At 40.9% G+C, this 24,835-nt stretch overlaps 1 protein-coding gene across 1 annotated transcript in view; it reads right to left on the bottom strand.

The window, feature by feature from the left end:
• PDE1C (phosphodiesterase 1C) overlaps window positions 1-22,828 on the bottom strand; it is a 248,497-nt gene extending 225,669 nt beyond the window's left edge. The window contains exon 1 of the mRNA XM_063304072.1: window positions 22,684-22,828. Coding sequence (XP_063160142.1) covers window positions 22,684-22,768 — 85 coding nt within the window. The 5' untranslated portion in view covers window positions 22,769-22,828. The remainder of the gene's footprint in view (window positions 1-22,683) is intronic.
• Window positions 22,829-24,835: the final 2,007 nt, after the last annotated feature.

Raw genomic sequence — 24,835 nt, 5'->3', positions numbered from 1 at the left:
TCAATTTCTTCATCTTCAGCATTCGTGATTGGTGTCAGCACCTGATCATTTGAGCATTCACAGTCTGGGATTCCTTTAACTGTTTTAATGAAGCATAATGAATGGTACAGAAGGCAAGCTGCGAATAAAGATTTCCTGCTCAAACCTAACTTAAAAACTACATTCTCTTAGTTAGTCCCCTTTCCCATGAAACCATGTCATCCCCCCTCCCATCCAGATGGTACTCCTGGCATATCTCAACCCCGTGTCCTTGATGTCCTCCATAGCCATAATAAACCACTTCACACTCCAACTTCACACTCCCTCCCATCTGGAGACACAGATTCCATTCCTTAGAGAAGGAAATGATGGTAGATGCTCCGATAAGGGTTTCTGTGAAAACTTTGATTGGGCGGATCTGATGGTGCATAAATTTGAATAATAGTAGTATTAACTGGTCTTCCTTGTAGGCGTATAGATATTAGTCCATCACTGGCGGCGGTGTACTTTAGAACTGATCTTGAAATATTCTTCTTAATGATGAATGCCACGCCGTTCTTCAATTTTTCATTCCCAGCACAGTATACCATATGACTGTCAGATTCAAAGTGACCAATGCCAGTCCACATCAGCTCACTAATGCCTAAGACGTCGATCTTTAGGCGTTCCATTTCATCCTTGATTCATACTTCGTACATTCCATGTCCCAATTATTAATGGATGTTTGTAGCTGTTATTTCTCATTTTGAGTCGTGCCACATCAGCAAATGAAGGTCCCGGAGGCTTTACTCCATCTGTGTCACAAAACTCGGCTCTACTTTGAGAAGGCAGCTCTTCCCCAGTAGCATATTGAGTGCCTTCTGACCTGAGGGGCTCATCTTCCAGCACTATATTGCAAAGTGTTCTCTTGTAATTGGCCCGTTTTCAGGAGTAGATTGCCAGGCATTGCTCCCTCGTGTGTTCTTTGTCTGGAAGCTCTGCTGAAACCTGTCCACCATGGCTGACCCTTTGGGTAGTAGAACAACTGGTGGCATAGCTTCCAGCATCATAGCAACACGCAAGCCACCACAATGTGACAAACTGACAGACGGGTGGTAGCCATCAAGAGTTAGCTCTTGAAAAATCAATTTTGTCTTTCTCATACTTCTTACCAAGCAGAAAGATATGAGGCAGATGAAGCACTAAACAACTGTGGTCCTCCAAGCTAAATATGATGATCTATGACAGGGTTTCTCAACCAAGATTCCGTGGAATCCTAGGGTTCCAGGATAGGTCACCAGGGCTTCCCCTGGGAGATCACAATTTATTTAAAAATTATTTCAAATTCGGGCAACTTCACATTAAAGAGGTAAGTTTTATTCTTTGTTTTTAGTTTAGTTAGTGCATATAATTCAGGCCTACACATGAAACAAATATAATAATTTTGTAACTTGTGGCCTATATTTGAGCCTGAATGTGCAGGGGTTCCCCAAGGCCTGAAAAATATTTCAAGGCTTCCTCCAGGGTCAAAAGGTTGAGAAAGGCTGATCTATGAGCTTGATGGTATGATCTAGCAGGGCAGATTAGGGAGATTTCTTGCTTTAGTTTGTGGACAGGTAAAAATCTTCCTCAACCCAAGACTGTTTCTCTGCAAGCCTTTGTATTAAACAATATAAACTGCTGTGTATTTCATTAGTACCCCAATGCCAAGCTTCACATGAGAACAATTTAAGGGGAAAATGAGAAGCAAGAGCACAACCCCCTGAAACCTTATTTAGAGAAACATGATGAGTTCTTCCTTCCCAGCTGGAGATTCCAGTATTACAGCTACTGAAACAATAAAAGTGGAATGTGATATCACACAATAGTTTGATGACCATAATCATACAATTCTTGTACTTTGCTCTTGATGCCTGATGGAAATCCAGTAAACACTTCATTAAGTGTAACTTTCTGGTAATTGCTACAAGTTTAATTTTATCTTGAATTAACATTAAAAGCAGCCAAGCCACTATCTGTAGTTATTAATGAAATAGCAAGGAGTCAGCTCCTAAATTATTTGCAAGTTTAAAGCTCCCAGGAGAAACCTTAAGCAATTGGTTACTGGAACACCAGTCAACACACACACACACACACAGACACACAAAACTTTGCATTGACACTGAAACATTCAACCGTGCTCACACAGCTACCTGAAAACCACTCTGCATTCATTCTCTGAATGCTGGGTCTCCTGTAACATTCATTTTCAGAGTATTCCTCATTGCTCTAGAACAGTGTTTCTCAACCTTGGCCACTTTAAGACGGGTGGACTTCAGTTCCCAAAATTCCCCAGCCAGCTCTAGTTGTGGAGTTCTGGGAGTGGACGTCCACCCATCTTAAAGTGGCCAAGGTTGAGAAACACTGATCTAGAATATAAAATGGTCCCTGCAAATCAAATCGTGATTTGTGTGGTATGCAACTTATTCCACTTCGGAGGAGTGAGATGCTGATCGGAAAAAAATAATAGCAAAAGAGCAAAATTCAGTCTGTAGATAAATTGCAAATGTATCTGCTACAGGAAGGGGGGAAAACTTCACACATCTTTTTTATTTGTCTTTGCAAAGCTTCAAAATTTTATGGATTCAAAAGTCATCTAAAATAGGCATCTAAAGTTCATGCTTTAAAATGTCGGCACTCAATCATCAAACTTCATAGAAGGACAAGAAGAATTGGTTGCTGTTGTTAAATTAAAATAGTTTTATTGCAGCTGGCTAATAACATATCTAATAAAATAACTGTTCATAAAAATTTTCTCGCCTGCTTTCCTATCCTTGTTATTCTCAGAAACAGATGCCATTCTTAGAAACTCAGCCATTTTCATCACTTTATGATTTCTCCAAATAAATAGATAACCGTATGGAGGAAAACATGTAAGAGCTAGTGTTATATAAGAAACACATATTGAGCTAGATACAAAATATGAACTATGCCTTGGTAGTTCTGTTGTAGGATCTCTTTCAAGATTTCTAAGATTCAAGATCTAGCTTTCTTATTCTCTTTGTGTAATGAATTTCTAATAAGATAATAAAGTATGTTTTATACACAGAATGCTGCCATTTTTTGAAATGGGCTAGGCTCAGCAACATATCACATCAGTTAACAGCACTTGCTCATATACAATTGAAGTAAAGAAAGCTTGTATGAAATGCTCCTTCATTAGAGACTTTCCTTGGCTTCCTCAGGATTCTTTCAGAATAAACTCCCCTAATGCCATATTGCTCTGCTTTCTTCATTGTATTTTATGAAGGAGCAGGCACCATTTTGCACTAGAACCTCTCCTGTTTTCCACTATTTATTTTATTTTTTCAACAATAAAGGAAATTATTGAGGCAGGGGAGGGGGATATCCATGCAATCCTGTCTATGTGTCAATACACTGCATGTGACTCCAAGTTGGGATGTAAGCATCAGTATGTTGGCTTGCAAGATGATCTCTAGATTAGAGATCCTAGCTTATATAGAATGGCATGAGCATGCTTTGAGTAAAAGCATGGCTTTTGGTTGCACTTGTAGCACTAAAACTGACTGGTATCCTAACTGTTAGCAAGGAGTGCTGCACATAGTGTAGATTCAAAGAAAACTGGTAACCTAGTCTACTACATCTTCTTTATATTGCTAAAGGCATTATGTGAAAGCTTTGATTAATCAAAGCCACGCTGGGTGACAGAGGTTCATATCTATGGGATCATCTGGTGAAGACCATGACAAATAGAAGATTGGAATACTGGAGGATTAAATGGGGAAGGAAGGAAGGAAGGAAGGAAGGAAGGAAGGAAGGAAGGAAGGAAGGAAGGAAGGAAGGAAGGAAGGAAGGAAGGAAGGAAGGAAGGAAGGAAGGAAGGAAGGAGTTGGGTATGTGAAACTAAGAGGAAGGAGAAGAATGTAATAGATCTGAATGAAGTGATCTGATCTTGTGGAAAGGAATTGGTGAATGCATGCAGGGAAAATAAAGGTGTAGGTTTAGTTATGAATAAAAGGACTCAGGTCTATTTCAGAAAGTAGAAAATGGTGTCATTTATGAAAGTAAGAATTCATAGGCTGGTGATAGTTGCATGTTATGCTCCAGTGAATCTTGAAAGTAGAAGATTCAGAAAAAATGTGCAACCTTTTTAATAAATGCAACTCAGAAGGAGTATTCTGCTAAGTGGCATTAATGGATAAGTAGGAACAAGATGAAAAATACAGAAAAGTTATTGGACCATCTGGAGCCTCAAGAATGAATTAAAATGCTGATGGTGAATATCTGCTTCAAACAAGGTTTATTTTGAATATGTGGTTTAAGCAAGAGTCTATTCGTGCCAATGGCAAAGGAATGATTATAAATCCAAAAGCATTATTGATTTTATTAATTATGATGAAAGATTCAGAGAATTAATGAGTTAATGAAAGATACAGGGTGATGTGAAGTCCCAAACATGGAAGACAGGTAATCCAAGAGCAGATCTCAGGAAAAATGAACATAAAAATAAGGAAAGAGAAACAAACAGATGATGTTATGTTGCTGACTGAGACACAAATGATTTGCAGCAAATTTTAGATATATTGTATGACACAACAAAGAGTATCATTAAGAAAATGAACATATCAAGGACCAAGCTAGTTGGGTTTGACAGGGAAAATTCAGGGAATGATTATGAATTAGAGCAAGTAGATGAATCTGGGCATCTCAGTAGAAAGTTTACTAATGACTGGAAAATGGATGGAGACATTTTACTACATGCAAATGGTCTGTGGTCTATTTTGAGGAATGGATGTTTGTCGAAAGAAGCAAAATAAGACTGTGCTTCTGCTCATGTCACACATAAGTGAGAGTAAGTATGTAAGGAAAACCCATAAAGGAAAATTGAATGTAGTGGGAATGAGGTAGTTAGGGAGGTTTTGTGTGGGTTTTTTATGTTTTCTAAGCACTTCATTTTGGTTTTTAAGCTGTCCAGGGTTATGGTACTTAAGATGGGCAGCTATATAAGTCTAATAAATAAATAAAACACCTGAGTATGCCAACCTAACTCCCTACACCAGGTGGCTGACCTTGTGATCAAAGTTTTGAGGTCACTCTATCTGATATCATTGATTAAAGATCTGAGATGAACACTTATGTCATGCTATGCTGATATTGTGTCCCAAAAAGCAAAGGCATAAATATTAAAATTTGTATTAACCCATCAACTACTAGTTTACAATCTGTACACACTTATTGACCAAAGAGGGTTGCCCATAGGAAAATGTCCATTAGCTCAATGCCTTTCTTCCAGAATCATTTAGATACTCAATCCTAAATCATTTAGTGGATTAAAGGTAAGTACTAGAACCTGCAAGTTCTTTTATCATAAATGTGATACATTGCTTGCTGATAGTGAGAAACATTTCTGATTAATATTATGCACCAATTACAGTTTTTAAGGTCTTCAGCCATAGCCTTATTCAAAGCTTAGTGCAATAGACCAGCCTAGACATTATTAGGGAACAGATAACCATGGCCAGATCTCATTTTTCCTGGGGGGGCGGGGGGGACAGTTCACGAATCAGTCAGAGCTAACTATAGAAGTACTGTCACTACAGACAACACCTGAATGTCCGTCCACAGAGTTTAGTTCAGCCCATCCTTCAGAAGGAATGAATCCTCATCTAGAATGGTTTGGGCTCCCAATTTCTATATTAGTGTTATCTAGAATACATTTCAGTTTTTGTTGTGCTTTACCCAATCCAGAACTAATTTGAGACAACTCTTTAGGCTGTATCCTACAATATTTGGATTGATTCACTTCTTGTTAACATTGAGCAAGAAATAATCTAGCACTCCATTATGAAGCTCCACTTGAAATCCATGCTTCTTTATAAAGTGGTCATATATTTTTGGAAGTTTCCTCTAGTTGAGCCCTTGGGAAAAGAGATTTTGTTTGGTTTTTATTATACTGTATTTACAAAATGCATAACCTATTTTTCATTATTATTTATACACTATATGTTATTTTTATCACTACAATTATAAAATTGAACTTCAACTTCAAAGCATTTTTAAGACAGTTTGAAAGCACACAAAAAACAGACTGGAAAATCAGTGTGTAAAATCCAATCAGTTCTCTCCACTCCTTGCTTCAGTCAACTCTGCCTGAACTGTTCTCTTCGTCCAACCTTTCATTATATCCCAGTATATTGGGGCACTGCATACTCTGACTTTTATTCATATATCTTATTTCTTTTTTCCCCTACTTCTTCACATGCTTATATTGGAAGATTTTCCCACCACCCACCCAAAAAAGCTATTTCTGTTCTTGCATTTTGCATTACATTTAATCCCTTCTAAACTTGCCACTTTTCATTCCCTCACCCTGAACAACTGGACAGCAAACATTCTGAGATCTTTCTTCCCAGAGCACTTGGAATGTTAGGAACATTCTATACCAGCTGCAAAATGAGCTCATAGGTCCTATCAGACATATACACTCATTAGTATCTGGAAGACCTTTTCCTAAAAAACCCCTGAGATTTAAGTTTTAGCAGTTTGATGTGCAATAACATTGCTTATTTTACTGTTGTTCCCTATTTTATATGTTCTTGGTTTTCATTCTTAAATCTTATATGAAGAACGAAGATGGCAGGCCAGGAGGTAAACAGGAGGTAGTGTCAGTGGAAATCCCTGAGAAGCACATGGATGAAAATTGTTATTTCTTTATGGTGCCTCCTAAATTATAAGATGATGGTACACAGCACATGATCCAAGTAACTCAGCCAAATGTCAAAATGTTCAGTTACAAGCATAATACAACTTAGATATTAAAAGTACCCATGTTTCAGAATGAATCCAAGTTTCCTGCATTGCTTTTCCCTTCTGGCAAAGTGTGCTTTTCAGTCAGCATGTCCTCAATTTGAGAGCCTTGAGATATTTTAAAAAAATCTGTGCAAAACAGAGAAAGCCTTCAGCAGTTCAGCAATGTAGCTAGCAATTACAATAGCCTTGCAATTACAAATGGAGCAACTGTACATGGAGGTGCACACAGGTGGCTGAGTTCCCTCTGTGCAAATCAAGAGCCATGTGCCCATTGCAAGGACAGATGGGATCACCATAAGGGTGCTCTCATTTGGAAGGATGCAGAATAGCCCATGGAGAACAGGTGCCAAGCTGGACAGGTACAGCTATACTTTCATGGAAAGGTCTATGCATATATTCCTAGCACTGCTAATGGGCTTTTGTGATAGGAGCACATTTACCGTGGATTGAAATAGTCAGAATTTGAGTGGCTGCCTACACAGCTGTCACAAGTTAAGCACCACTCACTTGATTGATCATCTTTTAATTCAATACACACAAGGAGGGAATCTGATTGCCTACTGCTCTCTTTGGTATGACAGAGACGGAAAGGGAAAGAAAGGGAAAACCACCACATTTGTGTTTCACATCATCCACCAAATGCATGTGCAAATAAAACCCACCTTACAGGAACATTTGAAAAACACTCTGTACTCCTAAAGATGGCACACCATCTGTTAATGAGTGGCTGAAATCTCCTGCCTCCTCCTACACATGGCCAGGATTGACAGAGCTTATATATGTGACTGTGACCTCAGAGTCAATCTCCAAACTTTGTGCTCTGAAAGAGACAAGAACTTCAAAGAGGCCAGTAGTCCTCCCCCATTTTTTTCCCTTTTATTTAGTTCTGGCAGCAAATATGAGATTCCAATGCCTAGAAAAATAAATGCATGGCACAATGCGGATGATATGTGGCTTGGAACACATGATATCTACATGGGACCAATGGACTCATACAAATGCAGTCATGGCCTTAGTTTGTTTGGTCTTCTCTTTTCATGAAATGTAGTTTAGATCATGAGAAGGCTAAGCTGCAAGTTCAAAGCTCTGGGGTTCAGATTTGGGGTGCGAGGGCAGGAGGTGAAAGAAACTGGGGAGGCAATCTCAAGGGTAAGAAAAGGTTGGAGGGGGTTGCTGCATCTGCTACTCCTTCCTTCCTTCCTTCCTTCCTTCCTTCCTTCCTTCCTTCCTTCCTTCCTTCCTTCCTTCCTTCCACAAGTGGTGGTAACAGCAGAGTTCTTCTTCTTTGGACAAGCACCCCCTTCCAAAAAGTGCCCATAAGAATGATGATTTGACAAGACCTAAGTTCACTGACACCCACCAGGCATAAGCATCTGGCTATCTTGGCTGATCTTGAAAAGCTAAACAGGACCAGATCTGATTAGCACTTCGATGGGAGATTACTAGGAAATCTCAGAGCTATAGGCTAGATTGGGAAGTTGGAGAAAACATTCTGGAATAAGGCAATGGCAAACTATTTTACCTAATGTTATTCATGGGACTTAGAAGAGGTGGGTAATGACTGTGAAGCAATGGCTATCAAGAGCCATTGGCAAAATTAAGTTTAAAAAGAAGTTTAAGTTTAAAAAGAAAAAATGCTTCCCCTGACAGGAAACTGACGCAAAAAACTTACAAACTTTCTGCTCCATTGGAAAAATTGCAAAAATGCATATTAAAATAAGTAAAATAAGATCTATGGAAGCTCACAAGAACTTTGGTTGGTTTCTGAATAGGTAATCAAGATGTAGTGAAATCATATGTTAAATAGCAGGATCAGTTTATAAAGAAATAGAAAGTGAAATCCACTATGACTGCATTAATAAACAAGCTTCAGCACAGTTATCATCTCCTTCTCCCATCGTCACTCTTTTGGGGGTGCTTAAGATGTTTAGACTGCTGTTTGTGCAGCCTGGGAGAATAGCCAAAGGGCCACGGGATTTTTGGCATCCTCTTCTTCGAAAGAAGAGAGAAAGTAAGGCCTTTGAAGGAGAAATCCAATTTCAGATACCCTCCCTCCAAGCCCTCGTTGAGGCTTAGTGATAAAAGCTACCCCCCTCCCATACACATGTAAACTGCATTCACTACCAAACTTCTGAGATGCCCCACCCACCCCTGCACATGCGAACTGCTGAAAGTGCCCTTGTAGGAAAACATTCACAGCAAGCTGAATTGACCCTGAGCGATGACAGGGGGGAGAATCAGTCAGGAACCAGTGGCCCAGTAACACAGATTGTTTATATTCACTGACCATATCTCCAGGATAGTATAGCTAGCATGCTGACCTAGTAGGAAGGGAATAATAATAATAATAATAATAATAATAATAATAATAATAATAATAATAAGGTTGTCCAGATGGGTTTATCTAAAATATTCCAATGCCACACTGTAATTTCCACTGTTTCTGCCTTTTCCTTTGTTTTGCCTTTTCCTTTCTTTGCCTTGCAGTGTAGTGAGCCAAAGGTGTATCCGCCTGGTTCTGCCTTTGCTCATGGCCACTCAGCCAAGTATCAGAGCTTTGCTGGGGGTCCAGTATATACTGCATTATTGCTTGTACGCACGCAAATAAAACTGTGCTGTACCTTCAAAGTGATTTGGTTGCTTTAGATGAGCCAGGTTTTGGCCACAACAAAACCTTCAAAGCCCGATGTGAAATGTGGGGGAAAGTGGAAATGCCATTCACTTCCACCCTGCTGGACTCACACTGGAGAAGCTTTAGATTTAGTTGTGATTCGAATGACCTAGTTCTCCAAATGCATCATTCTTTCCAGCTGAATCAGAAGCATTAAAAACCTGTAGACTTAAATTATTTGTCAGAATTTTTGTACTAAGTTTTGCACTGTTTTGTAAAGATTTAAAAGAGAATTGCCAACATTTTATTGTCTGCAAATGCAGCTGAAAATTTGGGTGCATGAAAGACAGTTTTCACTCAGTTGTAGCAGAAACTGTGTAGGTAACTGGGTAGGCTGACCACCATCAAGAACAAAACCAACACCCCACTGGAAGTACTAACATAGTAACTTTGTAACCCCTGAATTGTGGGTAACAAAGGAATGGAGTCCACAGTGTGTTCTATTGCTTCCATTTATGCCCAACAGAACTAGCAAAATAAAATTTCATCCTGTTTACTTCAATGGGGAGGGAAAATTTTTAAACTGTAAAGCGCTGCCATACCCATCAGCATCCCTGGAGCAAGAGAAAATTCTGAGAATCATTCCATCACCTCCAACTACAATGTAAGATCAAAAATACCCTCAAGAAAACTTTGAAGGGCCTTTGGAACAGCACCCCATTCCCCAAGATCTGGATGGCCCAGATTTTGCTGGCTTTTAGAACAGCCCTGAAGGATGCTGTGTGAGTCTGTCTATAATAATGTATATTTGGAAATTGTCCACTCCCAGTGCACTGTTTTTCATGGATATGCTACATTTTTATATTTTATTCTTTGTCAGAGCTTCAAGGGGAGGGGAGGGGAGATACAATACAAAACAGAAGACTTTTTTGTTTTCTGCAAGGAAAGAAGACTTTTGAGCCATTAAGGAAGATTTTGGTACATCATGGGAGACTAGGAGAAAGACTAGGAGACTTTACATAACAGAACACTTTGAACAAGATAGCCCAGCTTCACAGCATGCACAGGGAACTTAAGCACCTTGGCAATGTATCACTGCTTAAAACAGAAGAGCACCTCACCTCAGCATTCAAGGCCCAGCCAGAAGACCCAGCCACCCACTTCATTCCATTCTGCCAACACAGACAAGCAAGGAAAAGGGGAATATGCACAGCTAATGTTGCATCTTTCCCAGTGCTGCACTTCGTTCCAGAATAAGTGTTTTACCCATTAGCTAAGCCTGCATAAAATGAAGCACCATTCTCCCTTTGCTCAGCACTTTCGTTTCCTCAGAATGCCATTCAGCATTTGCAAAGTCATTGGCCACTTAGTAAAAGGAGGAGATGGAAGGGGTGTAAAACAGAAAAGAGGTCAAAGATGAGGAAGAATGCCAATGCTAATGACCAGTAAACATGGGAAATCAAAGAGGGCAAATGAGTAAATGAAATACATATGGAAAGGCAGCAGAATCAATTGAAGAGAATATCTGTAGCTAAGGGTTGAATTGTGAAGTGCTTGATGCTCTCTGAGCTTGGTTGTTTTGCAGATGTTTCATTGCCCAACTAGGGCTAGCACTGAAGATGTTGCCTAGTTGGGCAATGGAACGCCTGCAAGCAGGCGACCAAACTCAGGGAGAACCAAGGACTACGCAGGCAGCAGAATGTCTGGGTTGGGAGTGAGGAGGAGGAAGAGGTAGAGAGAGATAAGCGTGCAAGTGTGTGTGGCTGAGAGTGGGTGGGTGGTACCTGGTATATGGATGGATGGATAGCAAAGAGATGTGTCTCAACAATAGAGAAGAGGAAAGAAATTTGAGCCAAGAAATCTGAAGATAGAATGGTTTTGGAAGAGATGATTCTGTGGCTAAATCTCTATCATCATAAATAAGGAAATATGTGATTGAAAAAGGGCAGAGATGTGACTGATGTCTGCAATTGTTTCACGTGCTCATTTTTTATTATAGAGCACATTTAGAAATGGTCACTATAATGTAAATAGAAACATCCCACATCCCTCCATAGTGGTGAAGATGGTGAGCTGTTGGCCTGGGCATTTGCTCAATCTGTAAGCCAGGTGCTATTTTTGATATGCAACATGGATTCTTTACCTTTACCCTGGAAGTGGACTGAATAGCCCTTCAATAGAATATGGTCCTTTGTCACTCCTGGAATAGAGTACCATACTCAGTAAAGTAGACTATATGACCACCTAAAGCTTGGAAGAAGGGAAACCTTGGGACAAATGATCTTCAAAGGATGGGATAATCTTAAAATAAACATTTTGTGGTGATGCTCACACTACCATTTCAATGTCTCTATTGTGCCAAAGACAGTGTGTTTCAGAAAGGGGGATCCTGAGGGGAAAACTCTTTGGTGATATAAACTGGGCTGTCCCTGAGTTACCAGAAGGATCCCTGCCTATTGCTCTGGGCAGGGACTGAGAGCCGGTATCATTTGGAGTCTCTGACTTGGGATCTTTCTGCAGTTCAGAATCAGATCAAATCTCCAGTGTACCCATGATGTCATTGGTATTCAAGAGCTGAGTCTTTTTTCTACCATTGTGCTGGTTTGTCTGAAACCAAAACAAAGGTGGTGTTTTTCTTTGCAATGCTGCAAAGCTTATAGGCAATTTATTTTTCCATTGGCAGAAATTTTTACCTCATTCACTTGTGATTCTGAGCTTTAGGGTCCTGTTTCTAGTGCCTGTTTATAGGTATTGTTTAAAATTGATCTCCCTCTTTCCTCAACTCCACGCACCATAACAAAAGTATACAATCATGGTTAGTGATACTGCAGCAAGTGACTGGCTGAACAATGTAAAAATACTTTCCTGTCATCTTTTCAGCTTGCAAGAATAAGCTTAAATGCAGGATGAAAAGCAAATTTTCAGCCAGAAAGGTTGTCTACTAAAGAACCACTCCATTTTGGATTTGGGTGCAACTGCAAACAATCAGACAAGTGCATGCAACATGAATAAGACATATAGGTGGAAGTGGGGTGAAATGAGAGGGAAAAGATCTTTATTGCTCCAAGATCTGCAGTACCTGAGGGCACTGATGTAGTGTTCTTTGTTCTTTGTTGGTGTGTGTGTGTGTGTGTGTGCATGTGCGTGTGCGCACTCCTCTATTTATCAAGGGAAATGGGCACTGGTTGGCTCATAGTTTTCCAGGCATGCTCTCATTGTTTGGTGGTCAGCAGAGCTGAAGATGGATACAGGTTACTTTCAAACAACTTTGTGAGGGATTGGGGAATACAAATTTTAATTCAGAATTAAACGTATAGGTTCATCCCCACTGTTCAATTAAAGTGCTATCCTCCCATCTGAGATCCAGCAGAAAACTAAACCAGCATAGATATTGTTATCCCCATTGCCAATCCCTCTTGCCTCTGTCCTAGCTTGCCAAGACTATTCTCATTTTCTGCATCCACCTTCTAAACATCCCCAGAGGGAAAATCATCCACCAATCACAGCACTCCTATGAATGACAATGGTTTTAATATATGGCTAGGCCTGTGGGTTTCACCATCTTTCAGGATTTGCTTCCCTACTCTGCCTTCCAGTTATCCCAGCCTAGACTGGAAGAGATAGTAAGTAACCTGGAAAAATAGACTCTACTCCCCAAGTCTTCAAACTGATCCCCAGCTTTGAGACTTGGATCAGAACAGACAACTGACTGCCTGAATAATAGCTGAAAGCCAGATCCTGCTGCCACTTCATGGTGCAACTCCATCACACCTGTCAGCTGTTATTCAGGATGCCTTTGAACATGAATAAAGCACAGTTCCAGAGCAGCATGGGTTGGGGACAAGATGAAGGCAACATCTGAAGACACATAAGAAAAAAGAAACTGCCGGAGCATGTCCTTGCTATGGATAAAAGCCCTGTGTTAATGCAATGCCAAGTTTATCAGTTAGAACAGTCAGTTGTCTGTAGGAGCTCTTATTTTTACAAGGCAGTTGACTAGGTAGTGTCAGCTCTTTGAGATAGGCCAGGTCAGGAAACAGACTCCACAAGTCTGGCTGCAATTATACTTTATTGATATCAGCTATAAAACATAATCTTGAAAGCTTGAGTAAGTTTTCCCTTCCCTCCCTGTGATACGCCAATGAATTAAGGAGGGGTCCATCTGAGCTCCCTTCACACACTTTCTGTTTCCTGGGCTGAAAGCATATTTTTGCAGCCATCTTCTCTGCATTTCTACAAGGTCATCTCCTTGGCTCTCTGAAAGTAATTTCCAGAAGTTCTGCACATTTCCCAATCAACAGTAAATTATCTAACCTTGTGGAGAAATAGGCACACTGAGCACCAGAGCTGTTGAAGAGGCAGGCCTGGATATAGGAAATTGAAGCAGAAATCCTTATCTCCTTTTAGCTTCCTTGGTGGGGTTGGCCAAGTCATTACCTTCCTCACCAATCTGCTGGGAGATTAAGAATCCACCTGGACCACTTTGGAGAAAGGGCAGGATGCAAATGAAACATGACAAGCCCAAGCCAGAGTTCTTCTGTGCTTTTTTTTTCCCTTTTAAAACAAAAATCCCATGTGAGTTTGTATTTGTTTTCAAACTGTCAAATACATTTGAAAGTTGCATGTCTTTTAGTCTCCAGTGTGACAGCTTTGCTCAGAACTGATTGCCTTGAAAGTTCAGAGAGATGAGAGAAGAAAACATGCAGACATTTTTGGGCTGCAGGTAAGAGTGAAGTTAGATAATATTAAACTCAGGCCTTAAAGATCTTACGTTCCTGCACTCCACTTTAGATGGCAAAGGAGATGACTTTATTAACTTCAAAATGTGAGGCCCTTCCACTCATTCTATAAAGAGGGATCATAAACTTCTCTCCAAAGTCTTATCCTGATGGCAGAACTATTAAAGAGCTGAAGATCCTATTGCAGAATATTTAGGCTTGATCTAAGCCAGCAGGAAGATCTTATATGTTTATGCATACAAGTGTGCATGCATCTTTATACATGCTTGTCCATATGCATATGTGCAGGCCTGAGCAGCCAGCACTTTCCACAGATAATCCTTAAAGCTAAAAAAAAATGCATAGAGAGTTCCTCCTGATTTAAATAGGTTATCATTAAAGCTGGGTGCATTGCACTTCAATATGGTCCTTCAGCCCACAGTCTCAGCTTGCTAATCAGACTTGAGACTGGTCAAATTCAACTCAATCAGCCACTTCAATTTGATACAGGGTCTGTGCATGCCTTGTACCCCCTGCCCCCATTATTGTATGGATGAATACATAAGAGAAGTTCCTTCTGCTTTGAAGTTTAGAAATGGGGCACCATCCTGTCACTTCACTTCAAAGGGATATTTTGATTGAATTCCAACAAATCAAAGGAAAAAGAGGGGCTAGGCCTTTATGTTTAGATTGCGCTTATCTGAAAACAAATGGCATCTAAAGTAAATCTTTCAGAATGGGAATATTATAGAGTAAATAATGTATACCAGTTAGTAGTCTGGCTGCTGCATTTTATGCTAACTGAAATTTTGTGATGTTCTTCAGAAGGCTAACATGCCTGCAAGCAGCAGCTATCACATTCAAAAACTCTAAGTTACAGGCCCTTCCTTTACAGTAGGTCAGTACTAAAAATTCTGTGCACCCGTTTTTCTAAAACATGGTAAGCTTTACATGCTTAAAAAATCTGCTGTGTCTTCAAATGTTGTTCAATTCTGTTTTTAAAAAAGAAGAAAAAAGTACAGCCATTTGAGGATTATCCATGAGGGTCAAAGTTTGGGGTTTCTAAATTCCACCTTGGTTTTAATTCTGATTTGACCAGAAGCACCTCCAAATCAGTCCTAATCAAACTAGGCTGATTTCCAATCACTTCAGCAACCGACCCCAATCTTGAAAAGGATGAATCCTCACCATTCATTATTTCTATAGTGTGAAGCAATTCATTGCTGCTCAACCCCAGTCATCCTCTGCCTTGTGGGCTGAGGGGAGCAGTAATACTGAGTACTACTATCTGTAGGGTTGTTATAAAAACTCCTGAGATAATGTAAACATACATTTGTACAGCTCCAAAATGATATGTAAGTAGTAAATATTTAATCACAATTATTATATGATATATCTCCAGCAAAGGATCGTTACCTTGTCATGGTGCTGGAGCTTGAGCACTTCAATGACACCATGAGCTAAACCATAAAGGGCCACCCAGGACAGGAAGGTCATGACAGAGAGGTCAGACTTAACACGATCCCTGGGAAAGGTAACGGCAACCTACCCAAGTATTCTTGCCGTGAAAACTAAATGGATCAGTACAACCAGAGATATGTCGGTATACCATCGGAAGATGAGACTCCCAGGTCAGAAGATGGTCAAAAGGCTACTGGGGACGAACAGAGGATGAGTTCAACTAGCCCCAGATGTGATGACGCAGCTAGATCAAAGCCAGAAGAACGGCTAGCGGCTGACGGTGCTGGTGGTGAACGGCAAATCTGATGTTCTAAGGATCAACACACCATTGGAACCTGGAATGTAAGATCTATGAGCCAGGGCAAATTGGATGTGGTTATTGGTGAGATGTCAAGATTAAAGAGAGATGTTTTGGGCATCAGTGAACTGAAATGGACTGGAATGGGCCACTTCACATCAAATGACCACCAGATCTACCACTGTGGACAAGAGGACCACAGAAGAAATGGAGTAGCCTTCATAATTAATAGTAAAGTGGCTAAAGCAGTGCTTGGATACAATCCAAAAAACGATAGAATGATCTCAATTCGAATTCAGGGCAAGCCATCTAACATCACAGTGATCCAAATATACGCCCCAACCACAGATGCTGAAGAAGCTGAAGTAGAGCAGTTCTATGAGGATCTGCAGCACCTACTGGACAACATGCCTAAAAGAGATGTTATGTTCATTACAGGGTACTGGAATGCTAAGGTAGGCAGTCAGATGACACCTGGAATCACAGGTAAGCATGGCCTGGGAGAACAAAATGAAGCGGGACATAGGCTGATAGAGTTTTGCCAAGACAACTCACTCTGCATAACAAACACTCTTCCAACAACCTAAGAGACGGCTTTGTACATGGACTTCACCAGATGGACAACACCAAAATCAGATTGACTACATCTTTGCAACCAAAGGTGGCGGACATCTATACAGTCGGTAAAAACAAGACCTGGAGCTGACTGTAGTTCAGATCACGAACTTCTTATTGCACAATTTAGGATCAGACTAAAGAGATTAGGGAAGACCCACAGATCAGCAAGATATGACCTCACTAATATTCCTAAGGAATATGCAGTGGAGGTGAAGAATAGATTTAAGGGACTGAACTTAGTAGATAGGGTCCCGGAAGAACTATGGACAGAATTCGGCAACATTGTTCAAGAGGAGGCAACAAAATACATCCCAAAGAAAGAGAAAACCAAGAAGGCAAAATGGCTGTCTGCTGAGACACTAGAAGTAGCCCAAGAAAGAAGGAAAGCAAAAGGCAACAGTGATAGGGGGAGATATGCCCAATTAAATGCAAAATTCCAGAGGTTAGCCAGAAGAGATAAGAAATTATTTTTAAACAAGCAATGCGCGGAAGTGGAAGAAGACAAGAGAATAGGAAGGACAAGAGACCTCTTCCAGAAAACTAGAAACATTGGAGGTAAATTCCAGGCAAAAATGGGCATGATCAAAACAAAGATGGCAAGGACCTAACAGAAGAAGAAGAGATCAAGAAAAGGTGGCAAGAATATACAGAAGACCTGTATAGGAAGGATAACAATATTGGGGATAGCTTTGACAGTGTGGTCAGTGAGCTAGAGCCAGGCATCCTGAAGAGTGAGGTTGAATGGACCTTAAGAAGCATTGCTAATAACAAGGCAACAGGAGACAATGGTATTCCAGTTGAACTGTTCAAAATCTTGCAAGATGATGCTGTCAACGTGATGCATGCCATATGCCAGCAAATTTGGAAAACACAAGAATGGCCATCAGATTGGAAAAAATCAACTTATATCCCCATACCAAAAAAGGGAAACACTAAAGAATGTTCAAACTATCAAACAGTGGCGCTCATTTCACATGCCAGTAAGGTAATGCTCAAGATCCTGCAAGGTAGACTCCAGCAATTCATGGAGCGAGAATTGCCAGATGTACAAGCTGGGTTTAGAAAAGGCAGAGGAACTAGGGACAAAATTGCCCGTATCTGCCGGATAATGGAGTTTCAGAAAAACATCTATTTCTGTTTTATTGACTATTCTAAAGCCTTTGACTGTGTGGACCATAACAAATTGTGGCAAGTTCTTAGTGGTATGGGGATACCAAGTCATCTTGTCTGCCTCCTGAGGAATCTGTATTACAACCAAGTGGCAATGGTAAGAACAGACCACAGAACAATGGATTGCTTTAAGATTGAGAAAGGAGTGCAGCAGGGTTGTATACTCTCACCCTACCTATTCAACTTGTACGCAGAACACATCATGCGATGTGCTGCGCTTGAAGAATCTAAGGTTGGGGTTAAGATCACTAGAAGAAACATTAACAATCTCAGATATGCAGATGATACCACTTTGATGGCTGAAAGCGAAGAGGAACTGAGGTGCCTTATGATGAAGGTGAAAGAAGAAAGTGCAAAAGCTGGCTTGCAGCTAAACCTCAAAAAAACCCAAGATTATGGCAACCAGCTTGATTGATAACTGGCAAATAGAGGGAGAAAATGTAGAAGCAGTGAAAGACTTTGTATTTCTAGGTGCAAAGATTACCTCAGACGCTGACTACAGCCAGGAAATCAGAAGACATTTAATTCTTGGGAGGAGAGCATCACAAATCTCGATAAAATAGTTAAGAGCAGAAACATCACACTGCAACAAAAGTCTGCATAGTTAAAGCAATGGTGTTCCCCATAGTAACATATGGCTGTGAGAGCTGGACCATAAGGAAGGATGAGCAAAGGAAGATAGATGCTTTTGAACTGTGGTGCTGGAGGAAAATTCTGAGAGTGCCTTGGACTGCAAGATCAAACCAGTCCATACTCCAGGGAATAAAGCCAGACTGCTCACTTGAGGGAATGATATTAAAGGCAAAACTGAAATACTTTGGCCACATAATGAGAAGACAGGACACCCTGGAGAAGATGCTGATGCTAGGGAGAGTGGAAGGCAAAAGGAAGAGGGGCCGACCAAGGGCAAGGTGTATGGATGATATTCTAGAGGTGACGGACTTGTCCCTGGGGGAGCTGGGGGTGTTGACGACCGACAGGAAGCTCTGGCGTGGGCTGGTCCATGAAGTCACGAAGAGTCGGAAATGACTGAACGAATAAACAACAAAATTATATGGTATACAGTATATATATATATATATTTGTATTGTGGTATTTTTATATAAATCTTCATGGCTTTCATGACTATTCTACTCTTATTGTTGAAACATTTTATAAGCACTTTAAGGCTGTAGTGCAACTGACCAGAATACAAGTAGTAATAGTAGTAGTAGTTGTACTCCTCCCAGAGTCCCTCCTTTGGGGGGGAGATGGGCAGTGATAAAATTCAATAAATAAATAAATAAATAATACAGGTAATCCTCATTTAGCTACCACAATTAGGAGCAGCATGTCGATCATTAGGTGAAACAGTCACTAAGTGAAACCGCGACTGTGTTTATGATCTTACTTCAGCTTTCCTTTACTTTACAGATTTGCGAAGGTTGTAAATGCAAGGATTGGTGGTAAAGTTATTTTTTCATCACTGTCATAACTTTGAACAGTTGCTAAATGAGGCAGTCACTAAAGAAGGACTACCTATAATTATTGTTATTGTTATTTATTAAACTTGTATGCCACCCAACTCATAGTGACTCTGGGGGGCTCACAACAAACAAAGAAATTACAATAAAATAAATAAAAGATAAAAGTTGGCACTGAAGCAAGGAGTCTCACTCTCCCTCACCAAAGGTCTAGGTGAAAAGCCAGGTCTAACAACCTGGCTTTTCACCAGGTTCTAAACAACAGCAGAACGCAACTTTTAAGTATAAAGGGATAAATTCAGGCTGCAGCTCTCATTGATTTAAATGGCAAAATTAGGCAATGGCTTAATTTTTTTCCCGCTGAAATCAGTGGACTCTAATTGTGTCGATATTCACATCCCATGATGGTAATGGGCTTTCAAGAGCTTAAAATCAGAAAGACCAACTAATACAATTAACAGTATGTCATTTAAAAAGTTGATCATTGATGGGCATTATTTATATGTCTATCTTAACGTTAAAAGGTGAGGGCAGATCCCAATGTAGAGGAACCAGTACTTTTAAACCTGACAGTTTCCTACTTACATGCTAAGAGTTGTGTGTTAGCATTTATCCTTTTCTCTCTCTCTCTCTTTCTCTCTCTCTCTCTCCCTCCCTCATTTGTTTATTTTTTTTCCCATTGGCATCAGTGTGATGGAAAATAACTATGTCAGCTATTGAGGACTAACACCTGCTGCTATTATGCTAAGATTTGGCTGGCACACACACCTTGTTGATTACACGACACTATATTTATGTCAGCACTGTTGTAAGGCAAATTACCCAAACACAATCTAAGAGTTTCAGTCCTAGGCTTATAGCCATTTCTCTTCTCCTTGGACAGAATACTAGCTACATACAGTACCTGCCTGTTCCTGTGCTCAACCCAGAGAGGTTCAGGGTTAGGTAAATTGCCTAGAAATTCTCTCTTTTCCCTTCCCTTCCCTCAAATTACCCTGTTTAATAATATGGTACTGTGTTTGGAAAAATCCCTCCAATGCAATTTTGCTTGCCTGCTTCTCTAATAGAGTGTGCTGGAAAATCTCATTCACAGGGTTGCTACAATGCCATTTTCACAGTTTGTCCTGCAACAAAGATCTTGAATCATGATGAACACAAAATTTTGGAGGATTTTCAGGATTTTCATTAATACTTTCAGCAATTGGTCTTTCCCTGAAAGCATCTCCTGCTTATTCTGTCAGGAAGAGTAATTACAATGGCCACACTAACATATCGATAACTCCATGGATTATGTGTGTGTGCTTGGGCTGGGCAGGGGGGAAACTCAAGAAGCTTATTAGCATTTCTTTTTGTGAATGGAAAGGGAAGGAATGCTTGTTAATTCATGGAATGCTGCAGCTACGGGGCAGGACATTCAGCAGCTGATCAGTTTGAAAGAGTGAGCTCAGATTGGCTGGTGTTTTCTGTGCTTATCTAATAGTTCAGATGAAGAAACCACAAAGAATGATTGTATGAAGGTATGCTTTACAATCTCCAAACTTGCAGCTGTATGACAATACCACACCAAAAGTTTTTGAATTCTGCAGTTCATGAATATCATATAAGGGAAAAAAAACACCGTTTGGTTTTAAAGACTGGAATATTGAGTATGTCCAGTTGGGCAAATAGGGAGGCTTTGGATCTTGTCAATCTAAAAGCTGCCCCAAGATGGCCATAGAAAGTCCTGTTTCATGTTTTATTGCCAGTGGGGAAATTGCAACTGTAAATTATCACCAATGAGCTTTCTGAGGCCACAGCTGAAATGCCTCTGGTGTAGTACAGAAGTGCTGGCAAAGCACATCTGAAGGGCCCTTCAGCCTTTTGACTAGCTATGAATTTGCTCTCTTTGTCTTCTGTCCATTGCAGAAATTTAATCTTCACAGAGATCCAATACAGTGCAGAGTATTCTCTGAGTTGTTGAGGTAAAACCTGGGAAACCCAGATTTAAATAAATTTCAGCCACAGAAATGCACTGGGCAATTTTGGGCCAGTCGCTTTCTGTCTGCACAAACTTTCACAGGTTAGTTGTGGTAGGACTAAAACTGGATGAAGGAGTACTATATAACTGCCCTGGGTATCTGGAAGAAAGGCAGGATATAAATATACATATAAATATGAAAGCTCACAATTCCTGCTCATCTGAAATCCTGATATAAGGAAGCAGCAGCTAATTCCATGTGTCTGCAACTTTTTTTTTAGTACCACATATTCTAATTTCCAAGTGGCTCTTTACAAACATTGTACATTTAAGATCTGTATAGTATGTGTTAGAAAGTCAGAAGACCAAGACAAAGTTCTTCTCTGCCACAATCAAAATCTTCAAGCTATCTGTTCAGAGTGATATGCCTGAGATTGTTATTCTGGTTTGAAGCTGATGTAACTAAGAATCAGAGTAACCTAATCAAACAACTGGTACTAATATATTGGAGAAAGCAAACAGAAAGAACTTCACTTCATTTGTTCCTTGCAGTTTATTCACTTAGTTTACAGACTAAAATTAAATCAGCTGGAGAGCATGTTTTGTTAAGTATGCAAAGATTGGCACAGTAGGGTTCAATCAGTTGCTCAATTTCCAAAGAACAGCCTGCTTCATTTACCCGAGGAGTCTAACCCTTGCACTCATCGAGCTTGATAACAAGAAAAAAGAACAAGGGGGAAAGAGTGGCACCTGCTGTTTGAGCAATTTTCTTCCTTCTTTCAGCAAGATCATCAATAGATCAGGGCAAACTAATCTTAGGTTTGAAGAATTTACAAAGTTGCCTTAAAGGGATAACACTGGACACCTGGCTCAACTCTTGAACTTCTTTGCCTGGCTCCTAAAAGAACACAGAAATCATCATAAAGACAAGAGTGCCCACGAGCATGTGCAAAATGTCTCCAAAAACTGAGTGACCTACCTCCACAACCATCCTCCACATCTTGGGTAATAGGGTAATCAGGGGTATATTTTCCAAACAGACCTGAGCATCAATCTTTACAGAAGTGACATGATGAAGAAGAAAGAACATGGGTCAAGACTTCCCTCTTCCTTTCCTTCTCTCTGGCTCTATCTCTCTCTCTCTCTCTTTTTCCTGTTCACACACTATAGGGGCAATTTCAGGAAGGGTTTGGTTCAAAATGTCAGATTGGAAGGGGTTGTGAGCTTAGATGCTTTGTGAATTCTCCAGAAAGAAAAACAACTTTGGGGCACACCAGGGCTTCTGCATTCCTGAGCTTGACAGAGGGAAAGGCAACAGAAAAGCTGGAAACGTGTCATCCTAAAAACCACAGGCTTTCCTGAGATAAGGGCTCTCAGGGTAACAAAAGGGAAGCCCTGCCAAAAAAAACCGCCGGAGGGCCTTTCCGAAAGGCACATTTCCTCCGTAAAAGAAAAAAAGCGCAGCCCCAGCGGAGGGTAAGCAAAGCAGAAGTTCCCGGACCGGGACCCTGTTCAAAAGGCAGGCAGATGCGACACACACCCTCCTCCCTGAATCCCGGTTTCTGATTTGCGAACCCGAAGGATTGCAAAAATACACACCCCACCACCAAAGTGCTCACCAATGGTAAAGCTGTAGCCGTCGATGCTGAAAGTGGCACTCCGGCATTTTTTAAATCCTTCTTTTCGGTTGCTGGGTTCTGTCATGCTGGAATTGCCAGCCAACCTTCGAGCAGCCGCCGCCGCCGCCGCTCCGGTTCTAGCGGCAGCAAATCTCCCCTGGTGGGATGTGAGCTTTTCTGAGCCGGCAATTCACTGCCCTTGAATCTCTCCTGCTGGCAGTCCTCACTAGTGACTTCACACCATCTCCTAATGCGCGGCACTGGAGCCAAAAGAGAGCGAGGGAGAGCGACGAGGGAGGGAGACGCACCCGGCAGCATTTCTCCACCCCTAAGACCGTCACTTGCCATACCGACTCGGCGATGCTGACTGGAGATGCGAGAATCCCAAACCTAACAGCAATTAATGTAATGCTCCTGAGCCACGCAAATCAGCAATATAGGCTACTACAGTATGTCTCCAAGCAGGAGTGCCAACTATAACGCTGTGGAATATTCAGGGCTGCCGAGATAGAATCCGTCCCAAGCTTTCTTCCTTCTTTTGAAAAGAGCAGGCTTCACCGGTCCTGACTTTTACTTAATTGAAGGATTTATAGGCCCCTCAGATCTTCAAACAGTTAAAAAAAAAAAAGTTCCCTTTTCTTCCTAAAGATGTCCTTCTGAACTTTCGTATATAGGTTTAAGGAAAAAAGGTCACTAAAAAAACATACTTGGCACTGTTACTGATTAACATGATCTTGGGATTTCTTGGGTGCGTAAACATCCAGGTCCAGCTGTGAGAAGTTTCCTTTGCTTCTGAACTTGCCCATCACAGTTTGAAGAGGGCAGCTATACAAACTGTTCTGTGCCACCTGTTCTACGCAATCCTTAGGAATCCTGGAGCCCTCATGTAAGAGTTCCTGGAGAGCACAGCTGGCTCCTTCAAAGAGGAAGAACATTATGGCGCCTGGTCTATCCTTGTCCGCCTTCAGATGTCTTCCACTCTCTGCTGAAACCACCTTTGTCTTTTGACAACAATGAAAGCTGAGTGATTCTACTGATTCTACTATATGTAAAATGCATGCTTTACCTCCAGTGACTTGGCTTGTTGCACTTTGCCAGACATGCCCTTTGCTCACTGCAACTCTACTTAATGGCTTTTACTGATGTAAGTCTGCTACTTTCCCCATAAGCCTCAGGTACTGCAGAAGAGGATTCATTGAGCCTTCACCTATGGAGAGAATATCCCTAATTTTTACACATATGCATGCGGACATCCACACCCACACCCGTGTGTGTGTCTGTGCGTGTGTGTACTCTGTGTGTGTGTATATGTATGTATATTTGTGGGTGTATACACACACACAACGGGACGCGGTGGTGCTGCGGGTTAAACCGCTGAGCTGCTGAGCTTGCCGATCGGAAGGTCGGCGGTTTGAATCTGCATGACGGGGTGAGCTCCCGTTGCTAGTCCCAGCTCCTGCCAACCTAGCAGTTCGAAAACATGCAAATGTGAGTAGATTAATAGGTACCGCTTCGGCGGGCAGGTAACGGCGTTCCATGTAGTCATGCCGGCCACATGACCAGGGAAGTGTCTACGGACAAACGCCGGCTCTTTGGCTTTGAAACAGAGATGAGCACCGTCCCCTAGAGTCGGACACGACTGGACTTAATGACAAGGGAAACCTTTACCCTTTACCTATACACACACACACACACACATATCCCTGAAAAGCAACCAGTTGTTGTTGAAAGGCCTATACTGGCTGCTGGTTTCTTATCAGGCACAATAGCCTAGAGCTTGACTATCTGAAGAAATAGTTCTCCTGTACAAACCTGCTTGAGCATGTAAGACCTGCCAGACATGCCCTTCTGAAGATGCCCCTGCTGTCACAGATGTCTTATTGGCACAGGAAAATGGGTCTTTTCTTTCATTGTTCCCAGTTGTAGAAGGCCTTTCCTTGGGAATTGCATTTGGTCCCCTATTTTAGCAGGCTGTTAGTATTAGTTTACAATTGTTTTTCAACTTTTTGAATTGTCATCTTTTAATTATTGTCCATCATCTTGGTGCAACTGAAAGGCAGAATATAAACCAAATATATGTAAAACAAACAAAAATATATACATATTTTTATATACTATATAAGAAGCAAAATTCAGATGAAAGCCAGGGAAA

This window comes from Candoia aspera, chromosome 4, assembly GCF_035149785.1.
Source record: "Candoia aspera isolate rCanAsp1 chromosome 4, rCanAsp1.hap2, whole genome shotgun sequence".
In the NCBI taxonomy this organism is placed as follows: Eukaryota; Metazoa; Chordata; class Lepidosauria; order Squamata; family Boidae; genus Candoia; species Candoia aspera.
This window is presented reverse-complemented; position numbering and strand designations above follow the sequence as displayed.